Raw genomic sequence first — 12,836 nt, forward strand, 5'->3', positions numbered from 1 at the left:
GTTACAGTTAGTTCTGGTTTGCCGGTATCCGGTAGTAGCGTTCATCGGTCGTGTTCAGCCCCCTGACACTCACCACTACTCGTATACCGAAAAATAGTACGCGTCTTGTCCCCGTTTTTTAGTTCCTCTACATCGCGCTAGTAGACTTCTGACACGCTCGCTGCCCTCGCTGACCCCGCGCAAGCTTGTCAGACAATTACTAGCGCCACTAGTGGTGGAAATTGGCGGCAGAATCAAGGGACATTTTGCGAACCACTTTTAACAGCGTGTGTCAGGGGGCTGGTCGTGTTGTTGCAGCTCTCGAGAGGTAACTGTTCTCAGTAAAAGACCAAAGTAAAAAAAAATAACATCACTAGCAGACGATTATATTGCTTCATGGTTTAACCTTGGACCGGTTCAACGCTGCATCTCGTTCAAAAACAATGAACGTAAAGTTCAAAGTGGTTAGAAAAATCAACCATTTGGCTTGGTTTGCCACGGAAAGTGGTCGAAAGTTCAGTAAAGGATGCGTTATTACCTTCGGCCTTGGCACATTTGCCGCGAACTATCTACCACATAGTCTGTTCTTGGATACGTACAAAGAAGTCTTTCAGATGTACAGGTATGTACGCCACGAGTTAGGTTATGTTATATTGTAGCCTTACTCCATTATCGGTTTCTTTGCTTCTATCTAATTGTTGACCGACTATTTCGGTAGCAAGTGGCAAACAAACGTTGTTCTCGACAATACTGTAATTAGTAATAGCGTAATTAGTCAGCGTAATGCACGAGTAAAATAATAACCTAATTTAACAAAAGTGCTTGAAAAAATTAACCCTCAGAACTTGAAAATGAACCAAATGAACAAATTTCAGGAAATCTCGTCCGGTACGGGTAACTGCAAAAATAAAAAAACAGTTCAATGCCGTCTTGGACGACCTTGAAGTCCCTGACCACATCCGGGGACTCATAAAGCCGTTCATAGTTAATGGATTTGACTTGATTCACGCTGGATCACCGAATCTGCGCTCAGGAGCTATCGTCGGCGTGCCATTAAGCTTTGACTATGAGGAACTAAAAGATATCGACGACTCGACGTTGGTACTCCAAGACAAACCTGTCGACTGGAAATCTGTAGCGGGTCAAAATTTACTTTCATCTCTACTGCTGTCGGAAGAAGCAAAGAAATTTGCTATTGCACAGAAAGTTTTAAGGTGTCAATCACACGAAATCTGGGTGAATTGCATTCTACCAATGTTGTGTACTGCATTTGCTTATGCGATCGCGCAGAGGGCCAACGTCATGCTAGACAGTCTTTATCGTCCTCCAATTGTCAGGATTTGCTTGTACTCTTTTGTCGGTATGTTTAGCATCGCTACCTGGGGAGCCTTGAAGGATTTTTCCACCATTCAATATGATAATGAATGCGACGAGGAATTATGTAAATTAGGTAAGGATTACATAAAAGGTGGTCAAGAATATTATGGTAAAATTTTAGAGCGCAATGTTGCACTGAGAAGCTTATTGGGCGATTATGGCGCTAAATTGTATTCAGTCAGCGGTAACCAACGATTCTTTTTGAGACAAAAAGGTATGCCGCTTGTTTATAGAAAGCTATATTTTGATGAACAGATGGAAAATCTTAGATGAAAGATGTTTGTAAATAGCAGTAGATTTCTTTAAAATGTTATTAAATTTATTTCCTGTTTAATAAATAATACATTTGTTGCTAGTAGTTGACTAATTGAAAATTCTATATAAAACACTCTGTCTGAGTCTATATAATATCTTGGTTTTGATCTTCACACAATATCTACGTGTTATATTTCTTTTAATTTAGAAACTATACATCAGGTATTAACATACATACATGTAAATCTTACATTGGATTGTGTAAATTATTTGTACAAAGCTTTGCATTAGAGTCGCGTATGTATAATTACCTACTATTTGTAAAAGATTTTCCATTACTTCATATATGTTCCTAGTGCCAATTTTAATTGTAGCAGTGATATTAGCGCTGCATCTTATCCTATTATATTTCTCTCTTGTGAACAACTAAACGAACTTATAACTTTAAAATACTCAGCACAGAATTACTGTGTTGTTAATGATCATTGCACAATTCATTATAAACAAATTACGCAAATTCAGCCAGCAACAGATTAGTTAGAAGTAAAGATTTCGTAAGGTAGTCGAATAAATAATCACGTAATGCACCACTATCTTACATGCAATCACTCAGCGGGCATTAAGCCGAGATTTTATTTACCTTGAGTTATAACAAACCAAGCGAACCGAGCTGCAAGAAAAAATGAGGAATTTCGAAATGATTATGGGCTATTCCGCGTCAACCGGATCAGTCATCTCTCAGATATTTTTTTAATTTGGCATGTGGATTCTGTAGGGGGAGTTAGATTTTTGTGCCAAAGCGCGAATCTCATAATGCAAAATTCGATTTTTTATTAACAATAACAAATTAGACTCCCATTTTTTTCAAAAATTCATAACTTTGGCAAAAAATTAGATACAATATATTTTTTTTTTTTCAAATTACGCGGAAGGCTCCATAAAATTTAAAAAAAAATACGAAACGGTAAAAAAAAGTTGTTATCAATTGTTTATTTAACAATTAATTTTTCAAAAATTTTTAAAACAGTGACTGACACGATCAAAAAATTTTTTTAAAATTCTGACATGTTCCTTGAACTGTACTACAACCTGTGAATTAATTCCAGAGGGGTGTTTTTCTTCGTTTTCGAGTAAAAAATCATTAAAGGTGTCGATGCGCGTGAAATTACGGCGCGCCGAGTCTCTACGTAATGGCGGGCTGCCGGTTGCCGTCCACCGCTACCCCGCGGTGGCGTCGCAGCGTTATTTTAGAGTCATTTTCACGATGTAGGACATGATTGAAGAATCTGAAAAAAATACTGTACCTTCACAAGGCCTGCTCAAAGCGATAAGTGAAGTTTGAAGAATGTATTTTTATTTTAAAATAAGTAGCAAGTTATGTAATTATTATCATTTATGTGCACTCTCATGGTGTGTAACCGTTATTTTGAATCTCTGTAATCAAAAAACGGTGAAAAACACATTCCTGAAACTTCACTTATCGCTTCGAGCAGGCCTTGTGAAGGTACAGTATTTTTTTCAGATTCTTCAATCATGTCCTACATCGTGAAAATGACTCTAAAATAACGCTGCGACGCCACCGCGGGGTAGGGGTGGACGGCAACCGGCCGCCCGCCATTACGTAGAGACTCGGCGCGCCGTAATTTCACGCTCATCGACACCTTTAATGATTTTTTACTCGAAAACGAAGAAAAACACCCCTCTGGAATTAATTCACAGGTTGTAGTACAGTTCAAGGAACATGTCAGAATTTTAAAAAAATTTTTTGATCGTGTCAGTCACTGTTTTAAAAATGTTTGAAAAATTAATTGTTAAATAAACAATTGATAACAACTTTTTTTTACCGTTTCGTATTTTTTTTTAAATTTTATGGAGCCTTCCGCGTAATTTGAAAAAAAAAAAATATATTGTATCTAATTTTTTGCCAAAGTTATGAATTTTTGAAAAAAATGGGAGTCTAATTTGTTATTGTTAATAAAAAATCGAATTTTGCATTATGAGATTCGCGCTTTGGCACAAAAATCTAACTCCCCCTACAGAATCCACATGCCAAATTAAAAAAATATCTGAGAGATGACTGATCCGGTTGACGCGGAATAGCCCTTATGTGTTAAAAATGATGACTAGGAATTAAATTTCTTTACTTACCAATGTCAATTTGTCTTCTTCCTTTTTAAGTACTTTTGAAGTCTGCTCCTGGTCGAACTTAACAACGGCAGATATCACTCTCGTGAGAACTAGAGTTTCCCTCCCCATCATATACTCGAAAAGAATATTTCTGAGGTATTCGATTTCCGTAGATCCTTCCAAACTGTCATTTCGTATCCTCAACAATTTGCGAAGCTCCGCAAGCTCCCGCTTTTGCGATATTAACGTTTGTTGCAACGAGTGAAGGGATCCCGTGTTGGATTGTATGGTAGCCATTGCAACGTGCGACGTGCTCTCCAACTCCTGCGATTTATAGCGATTGAAATTAGTTCTGTATTTCTACAGCATCGGTAGTAATGAATGCTGGTAATGAATTTTTCGTGGCACAGTAAGAACCCAGATATTGCGCAAAATGTAAAAACGTAGGGAACTCAAATATCTAATTTTTGTTTTTCACACTTTCTTCAACACCGTTAGTAATAACAGTACTGTTAAAAATATTAAATGTCAGAGTCATCTTCAGTTGGCAGTAAAATAATATTGAAATAAATTATATGTACCCCTGCAGAAGTATCACAGTTTTCAGCAGCCTGAAAAGAAACGAAGAAACATAGTAAATGAAGGATAGACTTTTGGTGAAACGAAATCAAAATTAAACAAATAGAGTGTGTTGTGTCGATGATGAATTTCCCTGGGTAGAATCAGTTTGTCATCTTAATTATCATTGCTGTAGTTTAAATTAAGTGCTGAAAGTAGCCTTAAGTGAAAGTATTAATTATAATATACCTGCAATTGAAATTTTCAATTCTTTTTACCTTTCTTTCATTAGACCATTCTTTTGTCAGTTCGTTAACTTCATCCATGTGCTTACTCTCGAGCTGATCGGTCCTTTGTTGTAATACACTTTTCCAATTTCGTTCGATGTTCTGTAGCTCATTAGTGTGCTCCTTCTTAACTTCGTCTATTGTTTGAGTAAGTTCCTCTATCTGGTCCTTGTAAGCCTGGATCGTTTCCTTGTTATCCATAATTAGATTTGCAATTTGTTCAGACTTCGCTGTAAGCTCAACCTGAAAGTCCTTGAGTTGTTCCTTGTATTGTTGAATCAATTCAGATTCATAATTTTGCTGGCGCTCTAGAAAGAGAAAAATGTAATAATGAAAAATTATTTTATAAGTTGAAACAATCAGGCTTTCCAAATCAATGAAATTTACCAAAACGTTTCTCCAATGCCGCTTGAATCTGATCGTCCTTATCGTGTATTTGTGCTTGGAATTCTTTGACCAGTTGTTTTATCCTCATTAACTGTTCTTCTTCATTTGTTTTGAACTTTTCTGACATCATTTCTGTCTGCTGTTTCAATTCGTTGGTTAACATTTGTATTTGGGACTCTTTGGTTTCATACAGTAAGACCGCCTCGTCCACCCGAGTTTGCAGTTTTTTATTTTCATCCTGTAATCTATTGCAATTCATTGTTAAAACTTCATCGGCATTTTTATTTTGGCTAATACTCAACAGTTGTTCCCTCAAATCTTTATTTGCAGTTTCCAGTGCCTCCACTTCTTCTCGTCGACCTATTAATTTGTTCTCACCATCTTTGACCGCTTTCTCTAGTTCGGTAATTGTTTTCAAGTTATTCTCTAAATCCTTTGAATGATCGGCATTTATTTTCTCCAGTTGATTATGTAGCTTTTTGTTTAATGTTTCTAATGCCTGTACTTCTTGCTGTTTCTTGACGAATTTTATTTCAAAGTCATTCACTGTCTTTTCTAGTTCGGATATTTTTAACGTCGTGGCTTCCAAAGTCTTGGAATGATCAGAATTTATTTTCTTTAACTTATCATTTAGTTCGTGGTTCATCATTTTCAATGCTTCAACTTCTAGCTGATATGTGGCAGCCGTATTCTCAAATTCGCTTGCAGCTTTCACTAGCTTGATATTTTTTTCTGTTTCATTTTTCAAAATCTTAGAATGATTGGCATTTATTTTTATCAATTGATCCGCAAGATCTTCATTGATAATTTTGAACGCTTCAACTTCTTTTTGATGTTCGATGAACTTGTTTTCAAAATCCTTAGCCCTATTTTCTAATTCACTAATTGTTTTCGATTTATCTTCCAAGCTCTTTAGTTGATCGGAGTTTATTGTTTCCAGTTTACACAGCAGCTCTGCGTTTTTGCTTTCCGTTGAATCCAACTCTGCATCTTTTTGATTTAGTGAGGATTGTAAATTTTCGACCTGTGAATTTAACTTTTCATTCTCTTCTAATAAATCTTGGACCTCCTTCGAAGTTTCATCTTTTGCTTTGTGTGAAATCTCCAATTCTCTATGCAATTGCTGGTTCTCTGACTTGCAAATCTCCTGTTCAGATATACTAGATTTTAAGTTTTCAATTTGGATGTTCAAATTCCGGTTTTCCACCTCAAAATCTGATAACCTTTTCATCTTTCCATTCAGTCGTGCAATTTCTTTCTGGAGTTCGACATTTTCTGTTTTTACAATATTGAGTATTTGAATTTGTGAGTTATAATTTTCTATTACCTTCTCTAGTTCAACGTTTGCTCGTCGTAGATTTTCAAACTCATGTAATTGGGACTGTAAATCTTTTACTTGAGAAGTCAACAATTTATTACTTGTATCAAGTTCGCCTTTCAGAGCTGCCTGTGAATTTTCTTTTAATTGAAGTGCAGCAACTGTATTACATAATTCCGCATTCTGTAACTGAGTGTTTTGAATTTTTGATTTAGCATCTTGTAATTCTATCTGTAACAGCTTACTTTCATTGATATTATGCATCTCTGAATCAAGTTTTTCTTGTAGGCATTTGAGATCATTCTCTAATTTTGAAATGTTAACTTGCAACTCGTCATTTTGCTGCTTCAATTTATTTTCGGAGAGTTCCAATCCAGAGATTGTTTTTAATAAATTGTTTTGTTCCTCTTTTAATTCTTTGTTCTGTTCAGTTAGTTCCATGTAGTTTATTTTCAATGTTTCCAATTCCTGCTGCTGAGTGGCATTAGCACTTCTAAGAATCGAGATTTCTTCATTTTGGCTATTCAATTGATCAATTTCTTTGACCAATTCTACTTTATCTCTAGTCAAGGCTGCAATTTCGTCTGTTTTCATAATCAAAGATTCGGTTTTCGTTTCCTCAGACGATTCTAAATCTATTAGCAATCTTTCGTATCTCAATTTAAGCTCTTCAAATTCCTTGGTTTTTGCATCAATAATGTTATTCTTGCACGATTCAAGTTCGTTAAATTTAGTAACCATGTCTTGTCTAACTTTAACAGTTTCATCCAGCTGTCTCAGTATCTCTGTGTCCCTTTCTCGAAGAGCCTCAATCTCATCGCACTGCGTTTTGTGCTTTTCATTCAAGTTTTTTAGTTCCAGAACCTGTTTTACAGATGTCTCGTTGGCCTCTTTGAACTCTGAATTTCGAACCTCTAATTTATCGCTTAAATCGCGGAAGTTATCTTTTTGCTTTCTCAATTCTTCGTGCAACTTTTCAAGCTGCCGAGTCTGCTCTGTAAATTTACTCGTCAGATTTGTTATTGTACTCTCATAGACTTCGCAGTTTTTAGAGAAATTTTCCACGCCTAGATCCAAGTTTTTTACATGTGTGGACTTTAATACTTCCATGTTATTCAAAGCTGCAGCTAATTCATTTTTCAAATCAACCAATTGCTGTTTCAAAGCTGTGTTGTCTTGAGTCAGAGCATCGTAATTATTTAATTTTTCCTTTAATAAAGCAACTTCATTGGAAAAGTGGTCATTATTATTCGCAGTATTGTTACTAAACGGCATTTTACTCCTCAAACTTTCCATTTCTTGTTGCATTTTGTCTTGAGCTTCTTGTAGCTCTGCGATATCTCGCATTTTGAAATTAAGTTCATCAATTTCGGAGATAAGTTTAATATTTTTCGAATTTACACCATCAAAATCATTTACTTTGGTCAACATTTCCTCATTCTGCTCCATCAGCTGCTCGCACTTTTTTCTCAGCGCGTTATTGTCGTTTATAATCGTTTTCAGTTCTACACTCGATGCTGTATCATACTCTTCTTGCAAAGCTTTTGTCTCCTCTTTTTTTGCAGCTGTGTGAGCAGATTGATATATTTTTGAAAACTCTTTGCTGACTGAGTGTATCATCGTTTCTTGTTCAGAATAATTCTTTTTTGCTTCAACCTTTATGGAGTTGCAATCTTGCTTTAGTTTACAAAGAGTTTTTTTATAATGCAATATATTGGCAATCAGGCATTCCTTTTCTTTCTTAACTTGCTCCCCATCCATTGTCACCTCTCGAAGCATTTCTTTCAGATCATTTATTGTTGATTTACACGATTTCAGCTCTGTTGTTAGTCCCAAAAGTTGTGCATTTTGAATTTCAATTTCGTCGCTTGATCTACTAATCTCCTCAGTTTCATTTACACCTTGTCGAACAGGGGTTGAATTCTCTATAATAGGATTCATTTCCTTGTCATGTTTAGACCTCATTTCTTGCTCAGCCCCCCTGAACTTTTGCTTAACATCTTGCTGTACAAGTTTTACAGCATCAGATTTACTCGTGAATAAATCTTTGAGCTGAGTTAATTTCTTATCAGGTTCCACATTTCGATCATTTATAACTACGCCAAACTGTCTGAATTCGCGATCATAATTGACAACGGCTTCGGCAAGAATATCTTTGTACTCTGTGATCTTTTTCAATTCTTGTTCCAACCGTTTATTCTGCTCTTCCTTTACTTCGAGTTCCCTGTGTATAAATAACTTATTTTCAGCCAAAGAAAGAGCTGAATCTTCTTCCCGTTTCTTAAGCACTTCGATCTGTTCATTCAGCGACAATATCTCGTGTTTAGCCTTGTATATTTCGCTTTCAAGCATATCCCTTCGTTCCTCATTGGTATTTCTCAATATGTTCAAATCCCTTTCCAATATATCTCGATTTTCCGTCAGCTGAGCAATTTTCTCTTTGTTTCTTTTGAGAGACTCGTTGCACTTGGCAAGTAGGGTTTCAAATTTCTTTATCCTCTCTTTTAACGATGCATTCTCAGATATCAAACTATCATTTGCATTTGTTGGCATAGTTATTGATTCAGTAAGGAGATCAAAGTTACTTTTTTCACTGTGCATTTCAGCTTCTGAAGTTGATAAAGATTCACCGCTTGTTTCGTTGCTCTGCAACAGTTTAATCTGGCAGGAAATAAAATTAGATTAAATTCACATGGTATTTCAAATCACATGTTTCGTAATGACAAACATTTACCCACTTTTGTGTTCAGGGTGTTTATGAGATGATCCTTTTCTTCTATATCGTTTCTCAAAGCTTCTTCCAGGTGCGCTTTGGCCTCCTGTTCAAGCTGGCATTGTTCCTTGAGATTAGCTATTCGCCTCAATGCTTTATCCTGTGTCTCTACTAGAACTGATTTCATCTTCATATTCTCTTTGTACAGCTCTCGATAGACTGCACGATATTTTGTGTATTTGGTCCTCAGTTTGTCGTATTTGGCAAATACTTGTTCTTTCACCACGAGGTCACTGAATGGTGACGAACCGTCCTCAAATTCGCTCGCTGACTGTTCCATGTCTGACTGAATATATTGTTGATATGTAAACCAAGTATTGGACATAGAAGCATAAAGTAGAAACTGGTGAAATAATAATTTTTACCTGTAGGTGATACAAGTTTCCTGGGCATTCATACGTGGGGAAAAAATTCTCACTAGTTACACTACTGAAGGATGATCGCCGCGAGCGTTCCATCGAATTTGAAGACTGTAAATCTATGCTTTGAAATTGACTTGTCGCCGAATTGTTAGGGACCGTTTCTGCAATACGTGATAAACAAAATTAATTTTCAACCGTTATCTTTCATCAGAAATGTCCAAACTGCTTACCAGCTTCTTCTGCGGTTAAATTCAGGTCATCAACCGATGTTGTTAGGTCTTGAATGAGATTGTTGGAGGCGGCCGGAGAAATAACGGCCTGTTAAAAAATTGGAGACATGCGTATAAATTAAATCAATCTTAAATTATGGTGAAATTAGTACACCGAGAGGAGATAGAATAATTGAAAACTAACGGTGATGGTGATATTGTTTTAACGTGAGCTGTTTAAAATTTCAAAAGATTAGAAAAGATGACAGTGAACCTGGGCGAGTTGTTGCATGCCAGCTTGCAGCCGGGACGGAGATTGTTTCATTTCTTCGGCCAATTTGTCCTTAAATTTTTTGAACATTATTATTGAAATATCAGATTTTTTCCGACAAACCCTGACAATAATAATTCGGGTCGTGTATTAACCCTGCACTGGAATGTTTACGTGGAATGAGATCACTGCTCACTTATGCCCCGTTCACATGCCGACGACTGTCACACGCGCTCCAATTGCACCCATTTTTCCAACAAACACCCACCGTGCGTCTTGTCCAGTTTCAACAAAATTGGATAATGATAAAAACAGCCCTAATAGAGCGAAAAATCGACAAACTTATTGTTTTCGCCTATAATTTTTAAATTATCATTGACAATCTTGATTATTAGCCACTGACCACGTGTACAAGTCAACTGTTAAGTGGATAATAGATAGATTCTAGATTAGGTTGCGGTAATTCCGGTAATTCGTGGGCACGGTCTTACATAGATACAGGTCTTGCAACGAACTGAAATTTGAGTGATGGGGGTAGCCGCGTTATTGTCCAGATTTTTTTTGCAACTACTGGCCACTACACAGCGCTGTCAGTTATTCATAGACATATGAGTGACATTACAACGTAAGGTTACTGTGTATGAGCATAGACCACGGTTTTACATACAGGTCTGGCAACAAAGCCAATTTTCTACAGAGCGGCGTGGTTCTCTCGCTGTCCGTGGTTTTTAGTGTTTGAAATAGCCATGTCGTAGCGCTGCTATCTAGGGATGTACGTGGGGTAGGGATGGTAGCACTGATATATATATACACTGGATTGGATATTACCGTATACTCTACGGCCGGTATTCATAGTCAGTGCTTAAGACCGGACTCGAATAAGACGGTCTTATACGAGGCCTTAAGATGGCGTTTGGTTCCATAGACGTCAAACAAGACGGTCTTGAGACGCGGCAAATAAGACGGTCTTCATCAAGTCGGTCTTATTCGAAGCGTGCTTATAAGGTTGCATAGTCCCGTCTTATTTGAAATAAGCATGGTCTTGAGCACGCAACGTTTCATAGTCAATTAACGCAGTCTTATTTACGTATCTTGATCAAGTCGAGTTCGGACTGCACTTAAGCAAATGCTTGTTGCCTAAATATTACTCAATTGCTCTGATGCGTACGAAATTGATAATTACGAATTGTTTGGAAAATATTATATTCGAACAATATAAATTAACAGGAATGGATTGTGAAGGAATGTTTGGGAAAGTGCAGCTGGGACGGGATTATTTACTGTAAAAGGGTAGCAACGGAAACTTGCAATTGAAATAGAGGTTATGAGAGCATTCGCTTTGAAAAATTTGTGAAGTGAAGTGAATAGTGAAATTCTATTGACATGGTGAATATGCAAGATATGTTTAATTTCTACGATCAGATCGAAGAAATGAATAATATGATTGAGGTGGTTGCAATGGTCAACGTTGGGCCGAATGACGAAGACGAGGGTGAAGTACAGCGAGCTCTAAAGAGATACATCAGAGATGGTCAAAACCCGTTCGAGTTTTAATCCGTGCAGGAGTTCAAACGGCGATTCCGATTTTCAAAGGATGGTATTATGTACGGAATACTACCTAGAATTGAAGCTGCCTTAGTCAGTGCCAATAATCGTGGTCTACCAATTCCACCTGTCATGCAATTATTAATATGTCTACGATTTTACGCTACCGCTAGCTTTCAAGTAAGGATCATTGTGATTATAATTCCTGACATTCTACTGAAAATATAAAGTGATTTCATTGCTTCCTGTGATCATGGAATAAATGATTGCTAATACATTTTGTACTGTACAGAGACAATCATGAGAGACAACTTACTGGAACCCTGGTTGGAGATGCCGGCTATCCGTGCTTGCCATTTCTGCTGACTCCACTGGCAAATCCAATTACAGATGCTCAACAAAGGTAAGATAAAGATTATCGCATTACTTTAGATTTCGATAAGTAGTCATAAAATTGACAAAGTATACATGTGTGAATTAACCAAGTCGGTATCTTGATAGGCATAACAACGTACAAAGCAGAACAAGGCAAATTGTTGAAAGAACATTTGGAGTTTGGAAGCGACGTTTTCCTTGCCTATCCCGAGGTTTGGGAACCAAATTGTTGTGCTCTACCACAATTGTTGTAGCTTGTGCCGTACTACACAATTTATCACTAACATTGGATAATGCTGTTCCGGAAGATAATCGCATCGAAGAAGAAGAAGCGGATGAATTGCCACCTCAAGCACCGCATTGGCAGTCTGGAGAGGGTTTTGCAATACGCGAAGCTCTAATCGAACGGTTATTCATTTAATCAAAATATATGTATATCAAGTTAATTTAATTGTAAAGACTAATTGATTTTAGAATGAATATACTCCAAATATTTAATAAAATTGAATTTAATTTGTACAAACAGTTAACATTAGAATATATATTTTACTCATAACTTATCATTGGTTCTCATTTTATTTTTAAACCCCTCACTTACTCATGAAAATACTGATATGTACGTAATTGTACTAAGCGTCAGTCTTATAGTTACGATAATACTTATGAAAATTTGTCTACGTAAAAATATTCTTCTTCGTTTTAAAGCTATACCCCCACTACAAAAAATTGTACGCGATTTGTTCCCGTTTTTTAGTTCCTCTACGTGGCGCTAACGTTGTTGTGTTCATAAACTATAAAAATACTCAAGAGCTGCATGCCTATACGAATATCTTGCACAGGCTGAGAAATAAAATCCGAGCGTCTTATTGGGGGATACATCGGAAATATTCCGAACATAACCGAACGTCGAATAAGACCGTCTCAAGCTCAGTCTTCGCCAAGACGGTCTTGAATGAAATAAGCTAGCGCTTGAGACCAAATTCTTGACGAAGACCGTCTTGTTTTCCGACTAT

At 36.7% G+C, this 12,836-nt stretch overlaps 2 protein-coding genes and 1 long non-coding RNA gene across 6 annotated transcripts; 2 read left to right on the forward strand and 1 right to left on the reverse strand.

Moving 5' to 3' along the window:
• The first annotated feature begins 268 nt into the window (after window positions 1-268).
• On the forward strand, window positions 269-2,061 carry LOC124180351 (transmembrane protein 177). Its single transcript, XM_046565793.1, has 2 exons — window positions 269-601; window positions 855-2,061. Exons 1-2 carry the CDS (start codon window positions 423-425, stop codon window positions 1,627-1,629), a joined length of 954 nt encoding a protein of 317 aa, XP_046421749.1. The 5' UTR covers window positions 269-422; the 3' UTR covers window positions 1,630-2,061.
• Window positions 1,654-10,320, reverse strand: LOC124180305 (golgin subfamily A member 4-like). 4 transcript variants are annotated; one of them, XM_046565651.1, is made up of 9 exons: window positions 9,907-10,320; window positions 9,654-9,741; window positions 9,427-9,584; window positions 9,027-9,347; window positions 4,971-8,949; window positions 4,575-4,891; window positions 4,320-4,349; window positions 3,720-4,062; window positions 1,654-2,317 (listed from the first exon to the last, which is right to left on the reverse strand). In XM_046565651.1, the coding sequence occupies exons 1-8, from the start codon at window positions 9,991-9,993 to the stop codon at window positions 3,742-3,744; spliced, it is 5,301 nt and encodes a 1,766-aa protein (XP_046421607.1). In that variant the 5' UTR covers window positions 9,994-10,320; the 3' UTR covers window positions 1,654-2,317; window positions 3,720-3,741. The 4 variants fall into 4 exon arrangements, with proteins under 4 accessions (XP_046421607.1, XP_046421606.1, XP_046421608.1 ...); XM_046565650.1 differs by having other exon boundaries at window positions 1,654-2,281; window positions 3,760-4,062; window positions 9,907-10,318; XM_046565652.1 differs by lacking the exon at window positions 4,320-4,349 and having other exon boundaries at window positions 1,654-2,281; window positions 3,760-4,062.
• A 1,425-nt stretch (window positions 10,321-11,745) lies between these two features.
• Window positions 11,746-12,326, forward strand: LOC124180371. The gene is made up of 2 exons (XR_006870248.1): window positions 11,746-11,851; window positions 11,950-12,326. It is a non-coding gene; the product is annotated as an uncharacterized LOC124180371 (long non-coding RNA).
• The last annotated feature ends 510 nt before the right edge of the window (window positions 12,327-12,836 follow it).

This window comes from Neodiprion fabricii, chromosome 4 (assembly GCF_021155785.1).
Source record: "Neodiprion fabricii isolate iyNeoFabr1 chromosome 4, iyNeoFabr1.1, whole genome shotgun sequence".
NCBI lineage: Eukaryota > Metazoa > Arthropoda > Insecta > Hymenoptera > Diprionidae > Neodiprion > Neodiprion fabricii.

Bases quoted from the DNA above. Each gene is read 5' to 3' on its own strand.
- LOC124180351 (XM_046565793.1), top strand. From the start codon at position 423: ATGAACGTAAAGTTCAAAGTGGTTAGAAAAATCAACCATTTGGCTTGG. The intron at 602-854 runs GTATGTACGCCA...AACAAATTTCAG, and splicing joins GAAGTCTTTCAGATGTACAG to GAAATCTCGTCCGGTACGGG.
- LOC124180305 (XM_046565650.1), bottom strand. From the start codon at position 9,993: ATGTTCAAAAAATTTAAGGACAAATTGGCCGAAGAAATGAAACAATCT. The intron at 9,585-9,653 runs GTAAGCAGTTTG...CACGTATTGCAG, and splicing joins TTTAACCGCAGAAGAAGCTG to AAACGGTCCCTAACAATTCG. The intron at 9,348-9,426 runs GTAAAAATTATT...CAATATATTCAG, and splicing joins GAAACTTGTATCACCTACAG to TCAGACATGGAACAGTCAGC.